Source organism: Phyllostomus discolor, chromosome 3 (assembly GCF_004126475.2).
Source record: "Phyllostomus discolor isolate MPI-MPIP mPhyDis1 chromosome 3, mPhyDis1.pri.v3, whole genome shotgun sequence".
Taxonomy (NCBI): domain Eukaryota; kingdom Metazoa; phylum Chordata; class Mammalia; order Chiroptera; family Phyllostomidae; genus Phyllostomus; species Phyllostomus discolor.
In genome coordinates this window covers 44,896,578-44,918,974 of record NC_040905.2, presented here as the reverse complement: position 1 = coordinate 44,918,974, position 22,397 = coordinate 44,896,578, and the positions used below count along the sequence as shown (strand labels likewise).

General features: G+C 43.7%; 1 protein-coding gene across 1 annotated transcript in view; it reads right to left on the bottom strand.

The window, feature by feature from the left end:
- ARHGEF28 (Rho guanine nucleotide exchange factor 28) overlaps window positions 1-22,397 on the bottom strand; it is a 281,786-nt gene that overhangs the window by 23,401 nt on the left and 235,988 nt on the right. The window contains 7 exon segments of the mRNA XM_036020409.1: window positions 5,542-5,842; window positions 7,215-7,700; window positions 12,283-12,330; window positions 12,426-12,464; window positions 15,235-15,335; window positions 18,635-18,769; window positions 21,145-21,327. Coding sequence (XP_035876302.1) covers window positions 5,542-5,842; window positions 7,215-7,700; window positions 12,283-12,330; window positions 12,426-12,464; window positions 15,235-15,335; window positions 18,635-18,769; window positions 21,145-21,327 — 1,293 coding nt within the window.

The window sequence follows — 22,397 nt, the reverse complement described above, 5'->3', positions numbered from 1 at the left end:
CGGGATGGCCCCGGCCCAGTTGGCTCATGCGGCCCGTCTGCCCCCAGAGAACTAGTCAGTCAGGAAGTTGGCAGTGGGCGCCCGCGGCTCACCAAGCTCTACAAGCAATCGGCATGTTTCCCTTTCCTGGTACACAATCTGCAAAGGGAGAAAGTCAATCATCTGCACTAGGCAGTGAGAAAGATTAAAATTAAGCCTTTGAGCCCAATCCTTTATATTCTTGTCAAGATGCAGATTTACTGAGAACAAGCAATATTACGGTTTCCTTTAAAATGTTACCCAAAGTGCTAGTCAAGATTCTAGATGATGTAGAGTTGCCCAATGATTTCCCAATTTTGACTTCTACAGACTCCCATAAATATATCTGAATAATAACTTGATGTCATAATGAATGTTCCCAACCCTTCAGCTTTAGTTTCATTTAAGCAATTCAATATACAGGCATCTAATATCCTTCCCAATCATAAAGAGAGCTCAGCATTCCCAAAGCTCCTAATTAAGGCCTACGTTTGGAAATACAGCCTAATGAATCTACAGGCTCAATATTTGCTGCCCTAATTTCTGTGGGTTGACATAGGCTTGATAACAGACACTTAGCTATGTAAACATATAGATGTTTATATTTATCACAATTTTACTGCTATGTCATTTTTTAACAAAGTTTATTTGCCTAAACAAGTAAAAAACCTCACAATGTAGGTAAATTGTGGTTTAACTTTGGTACATTTATTTAAAAAACTTAAAGCCTTCATGACACCTAAAAATACTGCAATGAGAACAATAATCATTTTACCCTGTGTGAAGAGCTGAAGGATGCCCCTCACCCCAGGACACGCATTGAAAGCCCTGCCCCCACGACCTGGAGATGTGTTTGGAGATAGAGCTCCAAAGAGCTAATTAGGTGAGGTCGTTAGGGTAGGCCCTAATCCCACGTGGCTGCTGTTCACGGAAGATGGCATTGGGACACAGCCGTGCTCGGGAAAGAGCATCTGAAGACAGAGGGAACGCAAGCCTCCACAAGCCGAGGAGAGCGGCCCTCAGAAGAACCAACCCTGCCGACGCCTTGCTCTCAGACTCCCAGCCTCGGGAACTGGGAGGAAATGGATTTCTATTGTTCAAGCCACCCAGTCTACAGGCCATTATCACGGCAGCACTAGTGGACTAGTACACTCCCCTTTTCAAAAACGCCTTTGTCACTGAAGTTTATAGTATCAAATGCCAGTTTCAGTTTTATGGGAAACTGCCTAAAGGTCTTTGGCAAAGCTTCTTTCCACACCGATTACACAAATAAGGTGCCGCTTCTGAACTATGGAATATTTGTAAAACATTAGAAATTATCATATCCTCACTTCACAAAGACTTACTTAAATACTAACTACATCATTGCTTTTCATTTGGAAATTTCCTATTTTCTTTCTATACGTAAAAAAAAAAATGTCATTTAAAGTTTAACACAGCTGCCTATATATATTTTTTTAAATCATTGCCAAGACAAAACATTCTGAATACAATGCTTTGAATTTTGAAAATATTTTAGTGGGCACCAGATTCTATATGTAGTAAAGAGAAACAGTCTTTTAGAATTCAAACATAATAAAGCTATTATCTTTTTCTAATATCTACGTGACTAACTCATAAAATTTGGCTCTTGATTTAAATTTTATCATATGCATGGCAACATCATCATGCTGTGACTACATTGAGAGAAACTTTTTAAGATGACCTGTAAATACGGAGGTACAGCCAGAAATACAACTGAAGTGAGGACTAAGAAGATTTCAGGTCATTTTTCATAGCTAAAGGTGTCCAGCCTTTTGGCATCTCTGGGCCACACTGGAAGAAGGAGAGTTGCCTTGGGCCACACATTAAATACACAAACACTAATGAAAACTGATGAGCGAAAAAAGGCTTTAAGTAAATTGACAATTTTGTGTTGGCTCGCATTCGTAGCCATCCTGAGCCATGTGCGGCCTGTGGGCCGTGGGTTGGACACCCTTATAAGAGTTTCTTCTGTTGGTTAATGAAAAACACAAACATCATAAACTACTAGATGCGCTGCCTAAATAGTTCAGGAATTCCAAAACTAGAAGAAAAAGAACTCATAGGAATGATGTGTTTGCTTGTTTTGCCTTTAAGAAGAGTAACAGAGTTAAACATTTCATGGGGCCAGTTACACAGCAATCACTCTACAGGGACTATATTGTTTAAGTAAATTCACATTTTCTGTGCTCTTGGCCAGTGGCCCTCAGAGGTGTATAGATTAAGTTCTTAAACCAACCATCTCTTCCTCTATAAATAAAACCAAACAGCAATTTGGATTTAATGTTCAAACATCCAATAATTTTGTTCATGAAACAACTTCCAAAACTGGACAGTAAAGTTCCTTGAAGTGCTACCTCAGGAAGTATTTACAAGTATCATGGGGCTGTCGTTAGAGACACTATCCTTAAGACAAAGTGTCCCCGGGGAAGAGCGGCGCTAAAGGGTGTGTATGATCATCTGAGGAGACTCGGCGCCTGTGAGTGCTGCCCACTGCAGTCCAAAAGGCTCAGGAGTGTTTCCGAGTGGCCATGCTAAAGGAAGGGGGGGGTAGAAGACACCACCGCCCTGGCTCTTACTCCTCAGCACCCTGCTAGGCGTGACAACAGGATTTATTCTATTTCTACTCCAACGACTTCTTTAACAAGCATAATTAATTCCTAACAGCTTTCTAGAAGTCAACAGTTCCTGGTTTAAAGGTAAAGAGCATGGACTCCAGAGTCGTGTTCCCCACTCCCATCCTTGGCTCTGCAACTCAGTAGCTATGTGACCTTGGGCAAGTCTCTGAACCTCTCTGGGCCTCAGTTTCCCCTCTCAAATGGAGACAATAACAGAACCATCTCAGTGTATTACTGCGTTAAATGAGTCTCTCCGTGTAAAACCCTAGCACAGTGCTTGAAAGTTGGTGCCATGTAACTGTTGGTGTCGGCGGTGGTGAGAGAGCAATTCCAACACCAATGACAACCAGAGCGCAAGGAGCTCAGTGAAGCGTCTGCTGAGGATGGGTGGAGCAAACCGATGAAAATTCCAGTCGAGGTGACAGCTGAACACATTTGAGAATTTTATTTACAGACAATTTTTTCCATCTGGCTCATACTGTTCCAGAAAGTCACGTTCCCGCTGATCTGAGCTGGTCCTGAGTGGCCCGTGCCCATCCACAAAAAGCTGCCTGGGGGCAGCGGACCTCAGGGCTGGCCGCAGGTGGACTCTTCAGTGCGGCATTAAGGAAACCAAGGCTAAATGCACATTGAACAAAACACCAGCCAAGAATATTACAGACAAAGGGGGATAAATGGTAATGGGGAAAAATACAATAAAAATAACTTAAAGAAAAAGAATATTAGAGACAGGTTTTATTAGGTAGAATATTGTGACCTCAGTAGTGGTCCCTGATGACCACTCACCTGAACATAGGGCAGCCAAGAGTAAAAGCAGAGGATGATGGCACTGCACCGTCCTTGATTCCACTACGTGGACTGTCCCCGCCCCTGGCACACCCTCGTCCTGCTTCTCCCAGCCCTGTCCCCACCCCAACCCATGCAGGGAAGGCACAGGCTGGGTCTGGTGAAGACCAACATCGGGGCGCGGATTATTTTGTGCTACTTTCAATTGTAGGAGCTGCGGAGGCACTGGCAGGGTTCAAACAATTTTATCTGGCCCTGACAAGCCTCTTAAGAATATATATCCAATTTTTATTCCACCGCCGTATCACCTCCTAATCTCTTTCTTTTCTCTCCTCCAGGAAGTGCTTATCATGCTTAAGTAAACAAACAGAAATAGGGTTTTTCAAGTAGCTGCAAAACTCCAGCGCTTAACAGCACACACTGCACTTCTGATCTAATCCCTGCTTACACACACCAGGATGTTCCTGAGCGATTCAGGCCGCAGCTGATTTTCCTCTCCTCTGTCAATGCCCCAAGCGACCTCGGCCCGCACTGGACACACACCATTGGAAGCACAAGTACTTTCTGTCAGCATTTCTCAGGGCTAGGTCTAATTCCTTACATGTGGAGAGACTGGTTTTGTATATAATCACTGTTTATTTCCTTAGTACATTCTCTATCTCCTGCAAGTGTGCCGCCAAATGTTTAAAGCTTTCTAGTTTGAAGCACAAGGCAACAGAAAGAGATGGGAGATATACAAAAAGCATGCAAGAAATACTTATTTAAACAAAAGCTGAATGTGGTTTAACTCAAACTGAGTTTTTGAATTACACCACAGCCAGTATGCAAAGCCACACTGACAAAAGCATCTGAGGTGCTGGAAATAGCACGTTATCGAATCAACACAGCAAAGCAACATGCACCTAGAGAAGGCATTCTGCAGTGCGGCCTGCCTCGTACTGAAGTTTCGAAATAATATACTAAAGTGGTTACATTTTATAACCTCTTCCTGACTCTTCATTTTATTTAATCCCAATGAACTATGCCCTTGTATCTGTTTTTATTTAAAGAATATATGAAATGATACTTAAAAGTACTATTTCATTCTCTCCTACATGCTGACAAGAAATAAGAACATTATAGCAGTGAGGATAAAGAATCATCCACTACTACAAATCAACATCTTTTGGATTAGCAATAATAATTCGTGGAAGCTAAATACCTTTAAAACTTTCCACTGTTGAAAAATTATCCCACTGACAAGCTAAGAATATGCATCAAGCATGGGAGCAAGTCTGTGCACAGTTCTGAAGATCTCTATGCTGCTGCTTGTTTTATGTTTCTGAAACACTGTGCAGTTGGTGATTTATTTCACATCATGTGGCCAGCCATTTGTTTATTCTATTGCATGCCATCTGTTTTTTGGTAGAGAGGTTTCAAGTTCTTCTCATACCCTACCTCATACCCCATGGAAAACAATTTATAATAGACTTAAATTTAAATCATTTGGATGCATGTGGAGTTGGTAACTCGAGCTGCCTTTCATTGATATTTGGCAAATGCTTTAATGGGATTAGCAAATTGGGTTATTACGAGGTACTTATGGAGACACAACACTTTCTTTTACAATGACAAATAATGTTAACGGTTCCATTGTGGGTGTTCAATAGCAGCACAGGTTTTACCAACATCCCTGGAAATTGACCTGATAGACAGTAAAGTCCTACCACAAAGCCTGTGCCTATCTTTTATGTCTGAGAGCCAACAAATGCATGCATCTGGCTGTGGCAGGGTCTACTGTGAGGAATAAATACTGAGTTGCTCCACTTTTAAGAGAAGGTTCTCATTTAATCCACAGGCCTGGAAGCCCTGTCTGGCCCTAACGTGCTGGCATCCCATGGGCCCTCTGGCCCTGGTCTAGCCTGTCTAGCTACTCACCAGTGACGGCCGTCCTCAGGCTTGCCCCCCAAAAAGTTGATGCCACAAACTTCGGCCCACCTGCACCAATGCATTCCCGTTCTAGGGCCCACATTGATTCACTCTAAAGAAGAGCCAACCATTCAAAGCCACAGCGTCTTGCTGAAACTACACAGATGACGCTTATTAAAGTGTTAATTACCATTTTTACAAGAATCCTCGCTGCTTTGGTGGAGAGGGGGTGTCCGGTGACAGGGCTGGGCAGCTGTCCACAGTTCATGGTTGACACCCGAGGCCTGAGACACGTCCGTCTTGAGGTCCACTTGATGTGCACTAGTCCTTGCCAAATCAGAATTCGCTATATCGAGGCGGTAAGTGGCATCCTGGAGGAGGGCTGATGGAGTCGGTTTGTTGAAAGTGTTAAATGACGTTTGTACTAAAGCTTCATTGAGGATGAATGAATTTTCAACACGTAAACTCTCAGATCGATTAAGTTCCATCACCTGAGTAAGAAAACAAAACAAAACACAATAATTTCTCCAGGCATTTGAACACGTTTTACGAAGTATTTATTCCTAATACAGTTTACCAGGCAGCACTTTAATAAGAACGAAGTCAAGAAGAATATTACCACTGACTTCTTCCTCCCACCCCCTCTGTAATGAGCCAGTACCCAAAACTTCAGTTTGCTGTGTATGGCATGGCTTAAAAAAACAAACTATAAAACAAGCAGTAGTGCTCTCTGACATTCAAATGTTTCCACTTTTTTGAGAGAGTGGCATTTTATTTAACTTTTGCTAAATAAAAAAGCTGAAAACATATTCATGCATATATGTATTTGCAGTAAATATAATTTAGCCAACTTGAAAGGAAAGTCAGATACCACATATCTTTTTTTTTAAATCCTCACCCAAGGATATGTTTACTGATTTTGGAGAGGAATGGGTGGGGAAGGGGGAGAGAAAGAGAAAGAGGGAGGGGGGCGGAGAGGGAGAGAGTCATCTATGAGAGAGAAACACGTATGCGCTGCCTCCTTCACACTCTGACTGGGGCTCAGACCTGCCACCTAGGTGTGTGCCCTGATGGGGATCAAACCCACAGCCTTTTGATGTCTGGGATGACGCTCCAACCAGCTGAGTCACCAGACCAGGGCTCAACGGATCTTTCTTATAAGCTTATCAACTTTTACAACTTTATGTACTTATCAATAAAAAGCTGGTATGTGCACATAGTACAGAAAACTAAACTCCTGGGACAAATGGACTGGGCAAGTGTGGTTAGAGAGGGTGCAAGCGGAACACAGAACCTTCTGAAAGGTCTCAGCCCAGTCCTTAATTCCTGTGCTCACGTTAACCATTATTAGTGAACGGGGAGTGTGAATTCACTAGTCAAATCGACGTAAAGAGCATAAGCTTGGAATAACAGGATAGGACTTGACTTGCTACATTCAGGACCCACACTGCACATGAGTAACTAACTGATCTGCTAAGCGGTACACCTGTGCACAAGTCCAAGACCGGAGCCTGTAGAGAGGCCTCCATTACGGGAAAGACAGCATGCCCGCGGCGAAGTGCCTCCAGGGGAAACTTCCTCTGACTGGGACGGCTCTGTCCTGGCTTCCTTCTCTGGGTAAGGGCGACTCAATACACCCTGAGCCATGATCCGACAGGGCCTAGGCCTTTCCAGTTTCCCTATTTCAAATCACGGTGCACACACATTGTCTCTGAATGTCCCCAGCTTCTGCTACCTGCAGTGGCTCCTGTGAGTGCCTACACAGGAAGCAGAGAGACAGGACGGCCGTGAATGAACCCTCTGGAGATGCTGCCCTGGACTCTGCCTTGGCACACTTGCCGGCCTGCCCTCGGGAGAGCGTACCTCCGTGCTTCCGGGAGGGAGCTCGGTGGGGAGGCTGCTCTGCCGGCAGTGCTTCCAGCTGCACAGCAGGCTCTGCTGGGCGCGCACCCGCTCCCGCTCCCTCTCCACTTGGCGCTGGCCCTCCCGCAGCCGCTGCAGGTCCTGCTGGTAGTCCTGCAGCTGCTGGTCCAGCTCCCCGCGGCTCCTCCGCAGCAGCTGCTCCTGAGACTGGCACTCCCTCTCGCGCTCCTGCAGCCGGCTCTCCCTGGCCTCCTGCTCCCTCCGCTGCAGGTCACACCTGCGGTGCCAGCGCCGCTGGTCCTGCTGGAACTGGTGCTGCAGCTTGGGGATGTCGGCCAGCTCCTCGCGCCGCTTCTCCAGACTTCGGGACTTGTCCTGGTCCAGGAAGGGGCTGCCTCGCAGAGAGGGGCAGGGGGACAGGCCCTCCTGCTGCTGCAGAACCAGCCTGTGGATCTCAATGTGGCTATCCTGGATGGTCAAGGCGGCCTGCGGGAGCAGAGAGGAAACAGGGAAAGGCTTCCACATTGTTCCCATGTGTGGTTGGAACCAACTCTCAACGCAAAACTCACAACCAAATTATTTTCTTTTTCAATAGCTGCCCTTTTGCTAAGTGACCCCCGAAGACCAGCCTCCGTACTTCACGTGCATTTGTCTGCATTTTCCAGGGGTATGGCCTGGGAATTTGTATCCAAAAGAAATAAAGCACAAAAGTACACCCTTCCCTACTTTTGGAAATGGGGTTTGTTGCTGGGTTTCAGACATTATGTAAGCAAACCTGCTGAATAAGAATTCAGTACATAAATTCACAAGACTCTGTATTCCTGTTCTCTGTCTCATGACTCTTACGGAATTCACAAGAAGCTAAGAGTCTATACAAACTGGTAGCCTCCTCTATTTGGGTCTCAAACCAGGAATCACTGAAGCTACATTACATCATGAAGACACAACAATAAAAGTCAATCACTTGTAGACTTTCAGTAAGTAATCTTTCTATAGCATAATGCCCAGGAATAGCCGCTGATATCACATTTAGGACATGTAAGTGATAAAGTTAGTCTCGTTACTGTCACTTCTTTGTATTATAGCAGGAAGGACGTGCATAAAACACTAAGCTGAAATTTGTTTAATAGATTGGTAACAGGAGGCAGCAATGATTAGGGAAACACAGATACTCTAAAGCCCAGAGGACATTACCAACTAGATTAAAAAAACATTTTGAGTTACGGTATCTGCCTATGAAAACTTTGGCAGCATCACAGGAAATAATTGCCAAGATTTGGAAGGATTCCACAAAACAAAACAAAACAAAAAACCTCTGTGAATGCCCTTGGAAGCTTTTGATTTTAAAAGTTCCCACTTAAAGTGCAAAGAAGCACAGAGGGACAAACTGGAAATGGCTACATACTGGGTGTGTGTGTGCATTTTGACTCATTATGAAAAATTATTACTCTCCTAGGGATAAATTCACATTTTTCTTTCCTAAGAATTTTTAAAACTATCCATGCAACAGATGCTGGAAAGATGGGGATTTGAACATTAGTTCTTTGTGAGATCAGTTTTCTAACTTTCAAAGGTTAAAAACTAATGTATATGTGTGTTTAAGTTGGTTATTGTCTTGGAATAAGATTTAAAAATGTATTCACTGGGGCCTTTTGAAATAACATTCACATTTTTCAACTTCAAAAGAATTCTTGAAAGTTCAAATTCACATAAATGTTTATCTAATGTCTTTTAGAAGTTACTATAAAGAGAACAACAATCATAAGAATAGATACTAATTTCTTTTTTTAAGGTTTTATTTATTTACTTTTAGACAGAGGGGAAGGGAGGGAGAAAGAGAGGGAAAGAAACCTCGAAGTGTGAGACATACACAAGGTTGCCTCTCACATGCCCCCAGCTGGGGACCTGGCCCACAACCCAGGCATGTGCTCTGACAAGGAACCAAACTGGCAACCCTTTGGTCCTCAGACCAGTGCTCAATCCACTAAGCCACACCAGCCAGGGCAGATACTAATTACTTTGATCTTTAAATATGAAATAATAAGCCATTCAGGACTTTGAGGGCCTGGGTAAACAAACTGTAGACTATACGTCATCATTTAATTCTAATGAGTCTTAAGGGCATCAGTATAGTAAAACAAACAAAAGTCCAGTATTTTATATGTCAAAACTATCATAGGCAATGACAGCTCTCATGTTAGGGTTACTGTTACACTAAGTGCTACCATATTTAACATTTGGGATAAGACCACTCTCTTCTTCACTAGAGGTGGAATTTGAAGATTGGATAGTATTTATTTTCACACTTAACATTGATCATTAGAACAGAGAACAGCATCTGCTTCTCAATTTCCAACTTAGGGAAATTCCCAATTCACTCTCTCTTAACTCTTCTTTGCTGAAGTAACTCTGTGGCCTTTCCTTTCTGCTTTGCCTACACCTCATCTCTAACTCTGCTCTCCTAATGCAGAGATCAAATTTCATTCCCATCTGATTCAAAAATGCTTACGTAAAAACTCCCATCATGCATGAGAAATTCAGCTTCAAAAGAGAGGATGGCCACGGACAGAAATCTCTCAGAGCCTACATCCTTAGACCAGCTCAAAACTCTGAGTAAGAGAATCTTATGTTGTCTCAACCTAACGAGCTGCAAAAGCTAGGTCATTCAGGTAGGTCACCTGGCCTTTCTGAACCTTGAACCCATGTAGGGCTGCACTGCACGTTGCAAAGCAGAGCCAGGACCCTGGGAGTGTTTCCACCAGGCAACACAGGATGGGGTGCTCAATGTTTTCGTCTCCCCAGAGTTAATGAGCTATACTCAAACCACACCCCCTCTCAGAACTGAAAGGAAAGAATCTTTGTTTTACATGATAAATCCAGTCTCTAAGAACGTCTGCCCCAGGCCAGCATGTCTAATGTAAGGCAGTAAAGGCATTGCCACTAAGTTTTGGACAAGACAAAAATGCTTACTATTACCACCATTATTTAATGTGTTCAGAAGTTTGAGCCAAAGCAGTAAGCCAAGAAAATAGAACTGATACAATTATTGAAAAATAGCCATAATAACATCATTTTCAAAATTTTACTTTCTATCTGGAATATGCCAAAGAAGTAACAGAAAAATTATTAAAAAAATAAAATTCAATGAGTAGCCAGTTACAAAATAAACATATAAAAATCGATATCCTTATTATCAGCAACCACTACTGGGAAAACATAGTGAAAAACATTCCATTCACAATAGGAACAAAGAGACAAATATATAGGGATAAACTTAACAAAAACAAAACAAAACACAGTACCTACATGAAGATAATCACAGTTTCCCAGAAGAGCATAAAATAAAAGATGAATAACAACATGTTCTCAAAAAAGAGACTAATTATTGCAAAAGTGCCAATTCTCCCCAGCTGAATTCATAAATACAAGGTAGGACAAAAGTAGGTTTACGGTTAGTTGTTTGTATGGAAAATAACCCAATGATTAATACATAACAATACAAGAGTAAACTCTGTGTTTGGCATACTCACAACTGGAAGCCTATTTTTGCCCCACCTTGTATAATGAGATTCTAACAGTCTTGGTAGAAAGATAAGAAACTTGTCATAATTCCAAAGCTCTTATGAAAGAACATGCAGATAAGCATAGAAAAGCAGTAAGAGGAGACTGGTGGCACTGTCATCATGTAAAGGCAACCTAAAACTTTAATCACTGAGTTGGCGGTGCCAGGACAAGAAGAGACAGGTGACGGGTACAGCACGAGAGAAAGAAGTCCTGCTCGGTTCAAGTATGAAGAAGAAAACATCAAACGTAGTATGACTGCACATCTTTTCTGTGAAAGACTTGAGATCAGACTTAATTTATTTTCTTTTACTATTCAACAGGTATGAGATAGGAAGTATGACTGGTAATAAACCAGTAGGGGAAAAGTTTAGTATTAATAGCAATCAAACAATTAAAATTAAGATAACTGGGTACCTTGACCAATTTTCAGATTGAGAAGTAGAATGGGGTGTTGATTGATTATGTCGGCAATGTCTACTAAAAACCTAAAGAAAAGTTCTAGTAATTGATGCTAAGGAAACACAGACTAATGTTCGAAGAACTTAGTGTGCAAGGCCATCACTGTGTTATTGACACAGAAGTGTAAACTCCGAGGAACTGCACACATGCCGTGGACCAGGACCTTCCACAGCCACCAAACTCCCACTGCAGAACGACAGCCAACAACACAGAGCGGCAGGGGTTCCAAGACCACAGGTGAAACAACTCCAGAAAACAGCAGGGATATGTGCCAAGCTGACAATAACAATTCTTTCTATAGAGTCACAAGTCATTTTATTTTATTGACTTGTATCCTTGGATTTTTCTACAATTTGTCTGCAATACAACCATGGCTTTGATATCACTTAAAAATATTTTTTAATCCACAGATTAAGCAATTAGATGAATTCAGCCTTTCTTGTGTTTGGCCTAAGGGATCATCCAGACCTATAATCCTAAATGCAACCGTGATGTCTATGTCTGTCTTTGCAAGTCATTGGACAGCAGGCTTTGTGGTCCTTTGCCTCTGTACGCTCAGCCCTCTGCATGGCGCCTGGACAGAGAGAACACTCGGTAAATGCTGGGTGGATGAACAAACCAAGGAATGAAGGAGTACATGAATTATTTAACTGCTCTAAAGGCCTAAGGCCAACATGTGGAAGTGAAAAACGTTCAGGTGTGAATTTGAGTTTTCACCAGAAAATGTGAAGTCATGCTACACTCGCCTAAGAGTTTCATTGTAAACCTCCAGCCAGGTCATAGTCACCAGCATTTTTCACAGATATGAACTGTTTTATGGTTTCAGAAGAGATTGGTATACAATGTAGAAGTGGCGTTGCCTCGTGATTACAAAACCAGGTGAGGTTCAACACATCTCGCTGCGTTACAGTGGGGGCTGGCACTCTTTTAAGATCATTCACTGCCTCACAAATGTTCTAATTTTAAAAATCTGGGAATCATCAAATAAAGTGAATTACATTAAGAGAAACATTCACAAGGTCAAAAATGAGAGGAGCGTAGTTACCTGCAGGCTATATAACAGACGGGTTAAATTCTGTATTGCTTGTATAATCTGAAAAATAAGATCCTAAGTGTGAAATTCTTGAAAAAAGCATTTATTATCCACAAATAGAGGATGGCGGTATAGGTAAGGTACGCTTAGCTCACCTCTGACTGTGAGGAACCTGGAAAACTTCTACATTCCACCTAAAATACATAAAAACATAAGAAAATGAATAATCACTCTATTTTTGAAAAGCTGCACTGTAGTGTTCCCAAAATTATGATCTCATGTAAATCACTTCACTCTCCCTAAACTCCTCTGTAGTGACTCTGTCCCAACTCCCCCCAGCCCCCCAAAATCAAAGCCTGTACAAATGAACCATCACTTAATGAAAGCCCCTCTGAGCAAACTTGGTATTTGAGAAGCATGGCTTCATTTCACCCACCCGTTCTTTAAAACAACAAGGGATGATGGTAAGGAAACGCTGCACACTCTCCATAAGTGACAATGTTTACCCTGCACAAACCACGCTATAAATTGAGCTCTCTTGTGCCAGGGTTGAGGTTGTCTCCCAGGCCAGATTTGGAAGCTAGAGCACATCTTGCCTGGTCTCAAGCTCCCTGTTCTCAATGTTTGAGGGTCACAAAGTCCAAAACACCGGAGGTGGGCAGAAGAAAGCAGAGACAGAGGCAGCCCAAAGGGGAGCACTCAGCTGGCCTGCCCCAGATCCTCCCTCTTGGGGTTCACTGGACACTCTGAGACTGCCTCATAGAATGACCATTGGCAGAGGCCCCGAACCAGGTGACCAGGGACCAAATGCTCCCAGAGCACGGGGTCTCTCCACCCTCACATTAGGGGCACAGGAGGACCTAAGGGTTTCCAGTTTCCAGAGTTGAAGTGAACATCTGTCTACTCATTTACTGGCCATCTTTTCTCACTAGGATGTAAGCCCATGGAGAGCAGCATTGCATCTGGGTATTCACTGCTCTGTCCAGAAACCTGCCTGGCATGGAATGGATGCTCACTCCATTCTACAAATAAGCATAAGGCGCCCAGTGTGTGTTCCACACCTTGTGCCATGGAAGGTCAGCAGACCCCCTGCCTTCCAGGAGCCTCCAGTCTCCCACTGCTCTCTCTGAGCAGCTTTAAATGAAACCACGGCTGCTAGTGCTCAGGTAACATTGGGCTTGCTAAATTAATTAGTTCAGGCTGGTAACGATGCCTTGATGACCTCGCCAGATCTCTTCCCTCACACTGCTAATTAACTCCATTATTAGCCAGCACTTCTTCCAGAGGATGGATAAAGGATGGAAAAGAAACGAAGTTGAGGGTCATTAGAATTCTCTCCCCATTTCTGGTTCTGTCCTTGCTCCACACTCCATGGTTTTTGTAACAAAAAGATTGTTTGATACATAATTTTTATATTCTATAAAAATTGGAAACATGGAAATGAGTTGAGTTATGCTACGTGTGGTTACTTGTTTCCAAGAACCACCAGGTTTGATACAAGACAGGAATGTTTAACATCATATTTTTAATGGAGTTGTTCCGCCACCTGGTGGCCAATTTACATAGCTACAGTCGCCGATTTACACACAGGATATTTTCCCATTTGGGTTGCAAATTTAATTTTTAAAATTCTTTAGAAATTTTTTAAACCCTTACCTTATTAAGGACTTTAATTATAAAATATCCATTGTATATTTTTGAAAGTTTAATTTCAAGTGATCTTGCCTTATTTGTCAGTTCATTTAGTTTATCAAAACGCTTCGTTAATGGCAAATTTCCCCGACAGGTTCATCCAAAGAGGAAGCTGGACACTTCATCTCACTTACCTGTGACCGAATCATGGAAGGAAAGACTTTAGGGTGGGAGGCAGCTTCCCATCAAGAGAAAAGTATTAGTAAGCAACCTACTCCCTTTCCTTTCTCTAATAAAGTAGAAGCAGTTGGAAGCTACAAACTTCAAAGTGAAGTCTCCACTGAAAAGGATGGAAAGCAGGAACATTTTTAAAAGAAAGAAGTTAGAAGGCATACAGTCAGAACAAGTGGAGGAAAACACTGAATTCCTATTTTCGTTTTGGCTTATGACATTTTAAACACTCAACCACAGCCGTCTTTTTCCATGGATTTAAACACTATCTTTGGATTTGGTTTCTCAGTCATTTGCATATTTATACAAAAAATATATATAAGATGTGACAGGCACAAAGATCCGACACACGCCATTCCCCACACGGACACGTGTTGGTATTTGGCAGCTCACCTTGTTCGATCTTAGACACAGCGCACCCCCTGAGCCCGGACGGCCCTGGGGAGGCCCATGGGCCACCTCCCAGAACCGCGATCTTATTCCCTGTTTCTGATGTCTCAGCTTCAGAGAAGTTAATAGGAAGTCTCCCACATTTAATTTTTAAAAGAGAGTGTTATAACTTATGTGGATAGAATGTCCAAAAAGAAGAGGCCCCAAGAAGAAAGAAAGAAAGAAAGAAGAGAGAGAGAGAGAGGAAGGAAGGAAGGAAGGAAGGGGAAAGAAAAAGAAAAGAAAGAAGAAGAAAGATAGAAGTGATATTCCCACATCCGAATTATTTCTGCTGCTCCAGTGCCGCCTAGTCACATAAAGGCCCCAGGGCCCAGGGCCACCCCTCAGCCAGGAGCTGCTCAGTGCAGCGGGTGAAAGCACAGAAAGGGAAAGGGAGACCAGCAGAGAGTGTAGACACACAAATAAACACTGAGTTTTAAATCTTTTTAATAACTTTTCAAGTGTTTCTTTGTTTACACCCAGATGATATAGGGAGATCAAGAACATTTTAAGAAGAAACCAGTTAGAAAGTATAAAACATGAATGTTGAACTTGAGAACAATTCAGGAAAACACATCCACACCACCCTCAGCCGTGGACAGACCAGGACCTGAGGTTATTTCATTACACACAGCAACTGGGGCCATTTGCTAACAAATCGGTTCACAATACCTTCTCCCCTGCATCAGAGACCGCCAAGTCAGCTCCCACACCCTGGGTCCCGGGATCCACATCCCAACAGCCTCTTCCTCCTGTCCCTTCTGCGACTAGTGCTGGAAGCACACCGTTGAGACAGAAACAAAAAGGACATCATCACACATCAGCCAGTGGACTGGGCTCTTCTGTACACAGCCGACCCACATTTCCCAATAACGAGCACCATAAAATCACACGCATCAGACACTTTCCTATGAGGTGCCTCAACAGTGCGGAGCGACACGGAGACCCTGCCCCCAGGGAGCGTACACGCTAATAGGGACCAGACTGACAAATGGCATCAATTATCGCCCATCTTTTTCTTTTGCTTCTTTTCTTGTAGAGGGGTGGTCGTGTGATGGTGGTGAAACCGAAAGGGTAGACTCTGCATCGCACTTTCACCTTCCGGGAAAAAGCCGCCTGGGGAGGGCCAGGCTGAAAACAGGCGTGTGGGGAAAAGCAGGGCTGGCAGGCCCCGCCGAGGACAGGTCTGCGGAAGGCCCCCTGGCGGCCAGTCGGAGACAGCAGGCCACAAACAGGGCTCAGGAGGGAGCGGGCAGGAGTGGATCATCATTCTGAGCAGGGGAAGGTGGCTGACGCTTCATGACCTCACCTGTCCCTATCTCCAACTAACTGATTTTTTAAAATAATTTCCAAGTGGATTTTTCCCTCCCAACTCTTGTATATGCGCTAAATTTGCAATACTAAAACTGCTACATATTTAACCTATAAAAACACAGATTATTTCTAGTTCAGAAATATTTTTAAGTACCACCTACAGATTTCACCCCATTCATCAAATCTCAGTTGGAGGGATTTTATTTCTTTACCCAGGTGAATTCAGTTAAACTTACACTCTGCTCAGCTTACACTGATTAAAACAACCTTCTAAAGCCCTCTCACACACAGAATTTCATCAGAAGTGGGTCCAATCAGGACCCCGATGAAATATTCACATTGTGACACTGTTTATATAATTTTTTTCCCAGTGCCATCATGAAACTTTATTTCTGATAAGGGAAATACTTTTTTTCCTCTTTGTTTAAATGAGAGTACTGTTACAAAGAAGTTTGTTTAAGCAGAAACGACTTCAAATTATATTAGCTAAAAATTAAGCTCATTTTGTCCAAGCCAGTCAAAGCTTGTTCACTTATAGTGAAGGGACATTTTATAGAGACTTTTGTGTCACTAAAATATTGGTTCCACTATTGGGCACTATTCTTAACTTAGAGAGATGCCAAAAGCATTCCCAAAAGAATTAACCATTCTCTCTCTTCCCCTTTCATAAAAACAAGGACCAACAGATGGGAAAAGCAGCTGATGGGGAGTCCAACGAAGGCAGGAGAACGGAACATAGATCATGTCCCTCTATTCCTGTCTTCGATGTCGGAGTGAACGAGAAGGGTCTCCAGAATTTTACAGGCAGTAGACTACACTCACCCACCTGACTGGGTCTGTCAGGGACCAAACCCAGAGGGCCTCTCTTGGTCTACAACCTGAGACTGACACTGTCCTCAAAGTCAAAACCAGAACGGACCCTTCAGTATACATCGTCACTAAGGGATCGTATTCTTGTCCCCACCAACCTTATCAAGAGAATCCATCTCTTACAGCTCCATGCTCCAGGCCAGCCCAGAGCTGCGTAGGTCTTTGGGGTACAAGACCCCACCAATGCAACCCTGCCCCCCTCTGTATGAATCCTGATGGGAGACCACTGTCTACAGCCTCTTGGGTTCTGGCAGATGTCATGGGCGTCCCTGGGAACTCTCCCAAGTCATGGGAGATGTGGATCCCGATCAGGAACACCTTCACTGCCTGGTCTGCGGGGAGGGGAGGTGCAGCCGTGTGCCCTGAGCAGCTGCGGCAGCCGGACGGACGGAGCCCCTCCCGGCTGTGCGGGGTGAGCCCGAGAGCAGCAGAGCCCTGCATGTATTTTTAGATAGAGCTTCCTCAACGGCATAATGAGGCTCTTCTTTAACGAGGAAATCACCCAGGGCAATGCAGCTCCCCTGATGAATCGGGGCTGTGTTTAAATGAAAAACATATGTGCACACTCTGAAAATAGAAACCCAGGATTAGATAAAGCAGTCTTAAGAGGGGAAAATACTAAAAACTGTTCTGCTTCCATATACCTTAATTATCCAAGGGATGTTTGCAGAGAAATTCTAAGACATTTAATCCTCCAATCCCTAGCTACTAAAGACATATAAGACCTTGTGGGAGTTTGGTTTTTACCACCCAAACATAATTTTTAAAAAAAATTTTAACTATCTTTTTTATACTCTTATCTCAGTAACCTTTGGGGATTAAATAGTTAGCTTACCACTACACATATAAAAGTACAATTAGGTTCAGGGAGTTACCTAAATCAATTCTCTACATTCTATTTTTCTGTATTTAAAAAATAGCAGAACAGTTTTAATAAATGAATTCTGACCTGAAGTTATGACAACACTGATCAAGGAGCTTTGGGTACTTCTGCTTTTTTTTTTCTTCTGAAGGTTTTTAAAAGTTGAATGTATTGGGGTGACACTGGTTCATAAAATTGTATAGGCTTCAGGGGTGCAATTCTACAACACATCGTCTGTACACTATTGTGTGCTCAGCACCCCAAGACACCCTTCCATCACCATTTATCCCCCCTCCCCGTCTGCCCCACCACCCTCCCTCTGACAATCACCGTACTGTTGTCTGTGTCTGAGAGTTTCGTCTTTTTTCTTAATCCTTTCATCTTTGTACCCAGCCCTCCGACGCCCCTCCCCTCTGACAGCTGTCAGTCTGTTCTCTGCGTCTAGGAGTCTCTTTGTGTGTTAGTTTCTGCGTCCACAGGTAAGTGAGGTCGTGTGGTACTTGCCTTCTCTGGCTGGCTCACTTCCCTCAGCACAGTGCTCTCCAGGCCCATCCACCCTCTTACCCACACGACCAAACCTTGGATGTGTGTGTGTTTCTACTTCTTTGAGTTATGCTTTCCCCATTGATGCGCAGGAGATTAAGTGAAAGGACTTGTTCTCTAGAGAACTGCAGAGACCCTTTCTTAAAAAACAAAAACCAAAAAAGTTGAAAAGTTCTTTCAAAACTGTATTCAATAAGTTATATCAAAAATGAGACAGTAAGTTTGGGGGGAGGTACAAAGCTTACCTGGGCAACAGAGCATTATACCCCACCAAGTAAGTCTTCTTCAAGCTTGTCCTTGGTACAGGAGTGTCATTATTACATGAAAGGGAGGCTAGCGTATTTATTCTCCATATTTTTTCAACATTTAAAAAATACATTATGATCCCTTCAAGTAGGAACACAGCCATCGCCTTCATTTCAGGTGACCACCGCACACTCCAGGGAGCGTGTGCAGGGTCCCCGCACAGGCACTGTCACTTACACGCAGCAGGCGGTCCGGGCGCATCCTCGTGAGAAGCGGGCGCCTCTGCCGGGGCTGACTCTCCGCTCCCCGCCTCGGAGGACTGGCACGCCTCGCCCGCCTGGGAGGCCTTCACTGCGGTTTGTAGGCTCTCAGCTAAGGAAGAGGAGAACAAAAGGAAATTTAGAAATAAATATCGACATACAGGGAGGGCAAAGAGGGGCTGACAGTTGTTCATATGGAAAATAGCACAATAATTAATAAATAACACAAGAATAAACTCTGTGTTCTGCGTACTCACAACTACAATCCTACATGTGCCCTGTCCTATGTGTGCATACATGTATATGCACATATATTAAATTCAGACCAGGAGCTGGCAAACTGTGTTTGGCCTGCGTCTGGTTTTATATGGCCCAGAAACAAAAGGTTTTTACTTTTTTAAAGAGTAGCCAAAATACATGCACATGCATGCATGCACACACAAAGAATAATGCATGCCAGAAACTGTGTGTGGACTGCAACGCCTCAAATGTTTACCATGCAGCCCTTTGCGGGACGAGTTTGCCAGCCTGCAATCCAGGCCAATGCTTCAAGCATCATTTCATGATAGAGAATCCAATAAAGGAAAACAAGCTTGTATAAAAATACCTCAAGGGCAACTTTCAGTACATTAATTTAATTAATTCACTGGAAAATTCAATTACTTTAAATATGACATTGGGAATTAGAATTTTAAGACTTGCTACTTTGAAATGTTAGCTGGTCTTCAAAAGAATATTTCTCCAAACATGCCTTCAAAGAAAGATCCCTACACCTCACAGGAGACCTACTGGATCAGGTTGTCCAGGGGAGGAAACAGGGAATTTGCACTTTCACCAAGCACCAAAGGCTTTTCAGGAACATGTATAATGGACACAGGGACAAAGCCCGTGGGACAAAGCGGGTAGGATCAAGGGTGGGAGGTGGGGATGGCTGAGGTGGGGAGGGAGTGGTGGGAGGGAAACAGAGAGACAACTGTACTTGAACAAAAAGAAAATGTGGGAAAAAATAAATTTAAAAAAATCTAGTAAGGTTTTAAGGAAGTTTTTGGTTTACAATCAAAGATTTTCAAGTATGTGGAATAGTATTATTTTGAGGACCCTATAAATATTTCTAAAACAGTGTCCATTGATTTAATTTAGCAAATTGACAGCCCACTCTGTTCCAGGGGCTACTGGGCACATGATCACCGGAAAGGAGAGTCTGGACACTGGAGGAGGAAGAGACACAGACAACTCACAGAACTACAAGGCAGCACATGCTCAGTGCTACGTTCCATCACCCAGGTGTTCGAGCGCTATAAAACGATGCAAACTCACCGACAGAGAACAGACTGATGATTACCAGATGGGAGGGGGGATGGAAACTGGGTGAAAAGGGCAAAGGAATTAAGAAGCACAAATTGCCAGTTATAAAAACAGAATGTACTTTACATGAGATGTAAAGTACAGCATGGGGAATATAACCCATAATATAGTATTGTAATAACTATATACAGTGCCAGGTCAGTACTAGACTTATCAGTGTGGTCACTTTGTAAGGTACATAAATGTCTAATCACTATGTTGTACACCTAAAATTAATACAGTATTGTATGTCAACTGTTACAGAAAAATAAAAAGTTATTTTTAAAGTGCTGCAGTAGTAGCTCAGAAGAGCAGGAGGGCTGTTAGCCAATGGGATTAGGAAAACTTTCTTAAAGGAGGTGAGCACTAAGCAGAACCTTGAAGGGTGGATGGAAGTCAGGAGGCAGAGACAGAAGTGGGGAAAAGAGGGAAGGAAAGGAGGGAAGAAAAGCAGGCAGCAAAGCAAAGACCAAGAGAGACAACTCGAGGTGTGTGACGAACCTGTCCAAAGCTAATTACCTCACCCTGCTAAGAATTCCAGCTAACCCTCTCAGTGTGGATGTTGCTGGTTGGCTAACAGGTTGGATTAAGCCCACCAGGCCTCCCATCCCACTTAGAATGACAGTCAACATCCTTCCCTCCATCCAGGCGATCTGAGTCCCAGTTAACGCTGGCTCATCTCCTGCCACCTCCAGCCCCTCACTTCACTTTACCTGCACTGTCCTCCTTGCCGTTCCTCAAACAAATGGGGCACTTACCTGCCTCAGGGCCCTGTACCTTCTGTTCCCCATGCCGGACATTCTTTCCCCAGATATCTACTTGGATTTCTCAATTCCTTGGGTCTGCTGATACATCACTGTATCACACAGGCCCTCACTGCCCGCCCGGTCCGAAATAGAACCCCTCAGCTCCATTACTCTCCATCCCCGCACCCCGCTCATCTTTCTTTATCACACTTGACATAACCTGGTACATGTATTTCCTTATGTTCTGCTGTTTCGGGACTACAGATTCCAGGGGAGTCAAGACTTAGTCTTACTCCGCTGCATCCTCAGCACCAAGACCACGGTACGTGGCTCGTAGTAGGGTGTCAATAAACGCCTCCTGCATTTGTCAAGCCACATCCTTTTGGAAGCAACTTACCTTCTTTCAGGGCCGCTGCCAGTAGCGAGGCGGCCTGGGGAGGCTCTCCAGGGTCAGGTTTGATGAGGAGGTGGGGCTCCAGGTGGACATCCTCAAACCCACTCAGTTCTCCAAGTTCAGCATAGATATGCAGCTTCTCCTCCAAGTACGTGCAGATTTGTTGGTCTTGATTACAGAGTATTTCTAGGAAACAGTGTTTACCACAGATGGTTATCCTGTGCATATAACCACTATCATGAAAGTCCAAGTTACAAGACAGAGAAGTTGCTGATTAGAAGGCCGTGTGCTCCAACAGCTAAAGTAAAGTTGTTGGGCGGGACAAATCCAAGTTCAAATCCTAACTACCCCATGCAGTGAATTGTAGCCTCTAGCGAATGACTTAGTTCTCTGAGCTTCCACTGTATTTCCCATAAATGAGGCACTGAACGAATGTCCCTCTCCCTTCTCATCTCCGCAACTCCAGAAGAACTTCCAAAGCCATTTCTCAGTGCGGCTGCCTTCTCTCATGACTAAGCATCAAGCTCAGGAATGAGATTGAAGTGGCTCATCCACAAGGAGTGAAACCCACAAGAGAAAACAATGCGGAGGCCAGAAACTGCTCAGGTTTCAGCCAGCCTTGGTCAGAACCAAACACGATGGTTTCTGTTTTCCCTTCTGAACATCCAATTTCTTTGGCCATCTCTGCATTCATCATTTTCCTCTGATTTCAACATGTCACAGGATTCTTCGAGCTTAAAGGGACCTTAACCAGCGTCTACTCCAGGGGTTCTCAGTCCTCTCTGCCTCGGAGTCACCTGGGGAGAGTTTAAAATACTAATGTCCGCACCCCAACTGACAGATTCTGACTAAATTGGTTGAGGGTGGGGCCCAGGCATCATAATTTTTAAAGACCTCCCCAAGTGATTCTAATGTCCAGTCAGAGAAGAGAACCACTGAGATAACCTAATTTCCTTCTTGCATAAAGTTGGAAACCGAGGACCAGAGCTCTTGTGTCCCCTGTTCCACAGCCAGACAACTATGATTTAACAGTGTTGGGCCTTAAAATTAAACCACTGAAGCCCTGGCTGGGTGGCTCAATTGCTTGGAGCATCATCCCATGCATCAAAGTGTGGCAGGTTCAATTCCCTTCAATTCCCGGTCAGGACACATATGGGAGGCAACTGATCAATGTCTCTCTCTCTCTCTCCTTCCCCCCCCCTCATCAATGAAAACATATCCCCAGGTGAGGATTAAAAAAGATTAAAATAAACCTG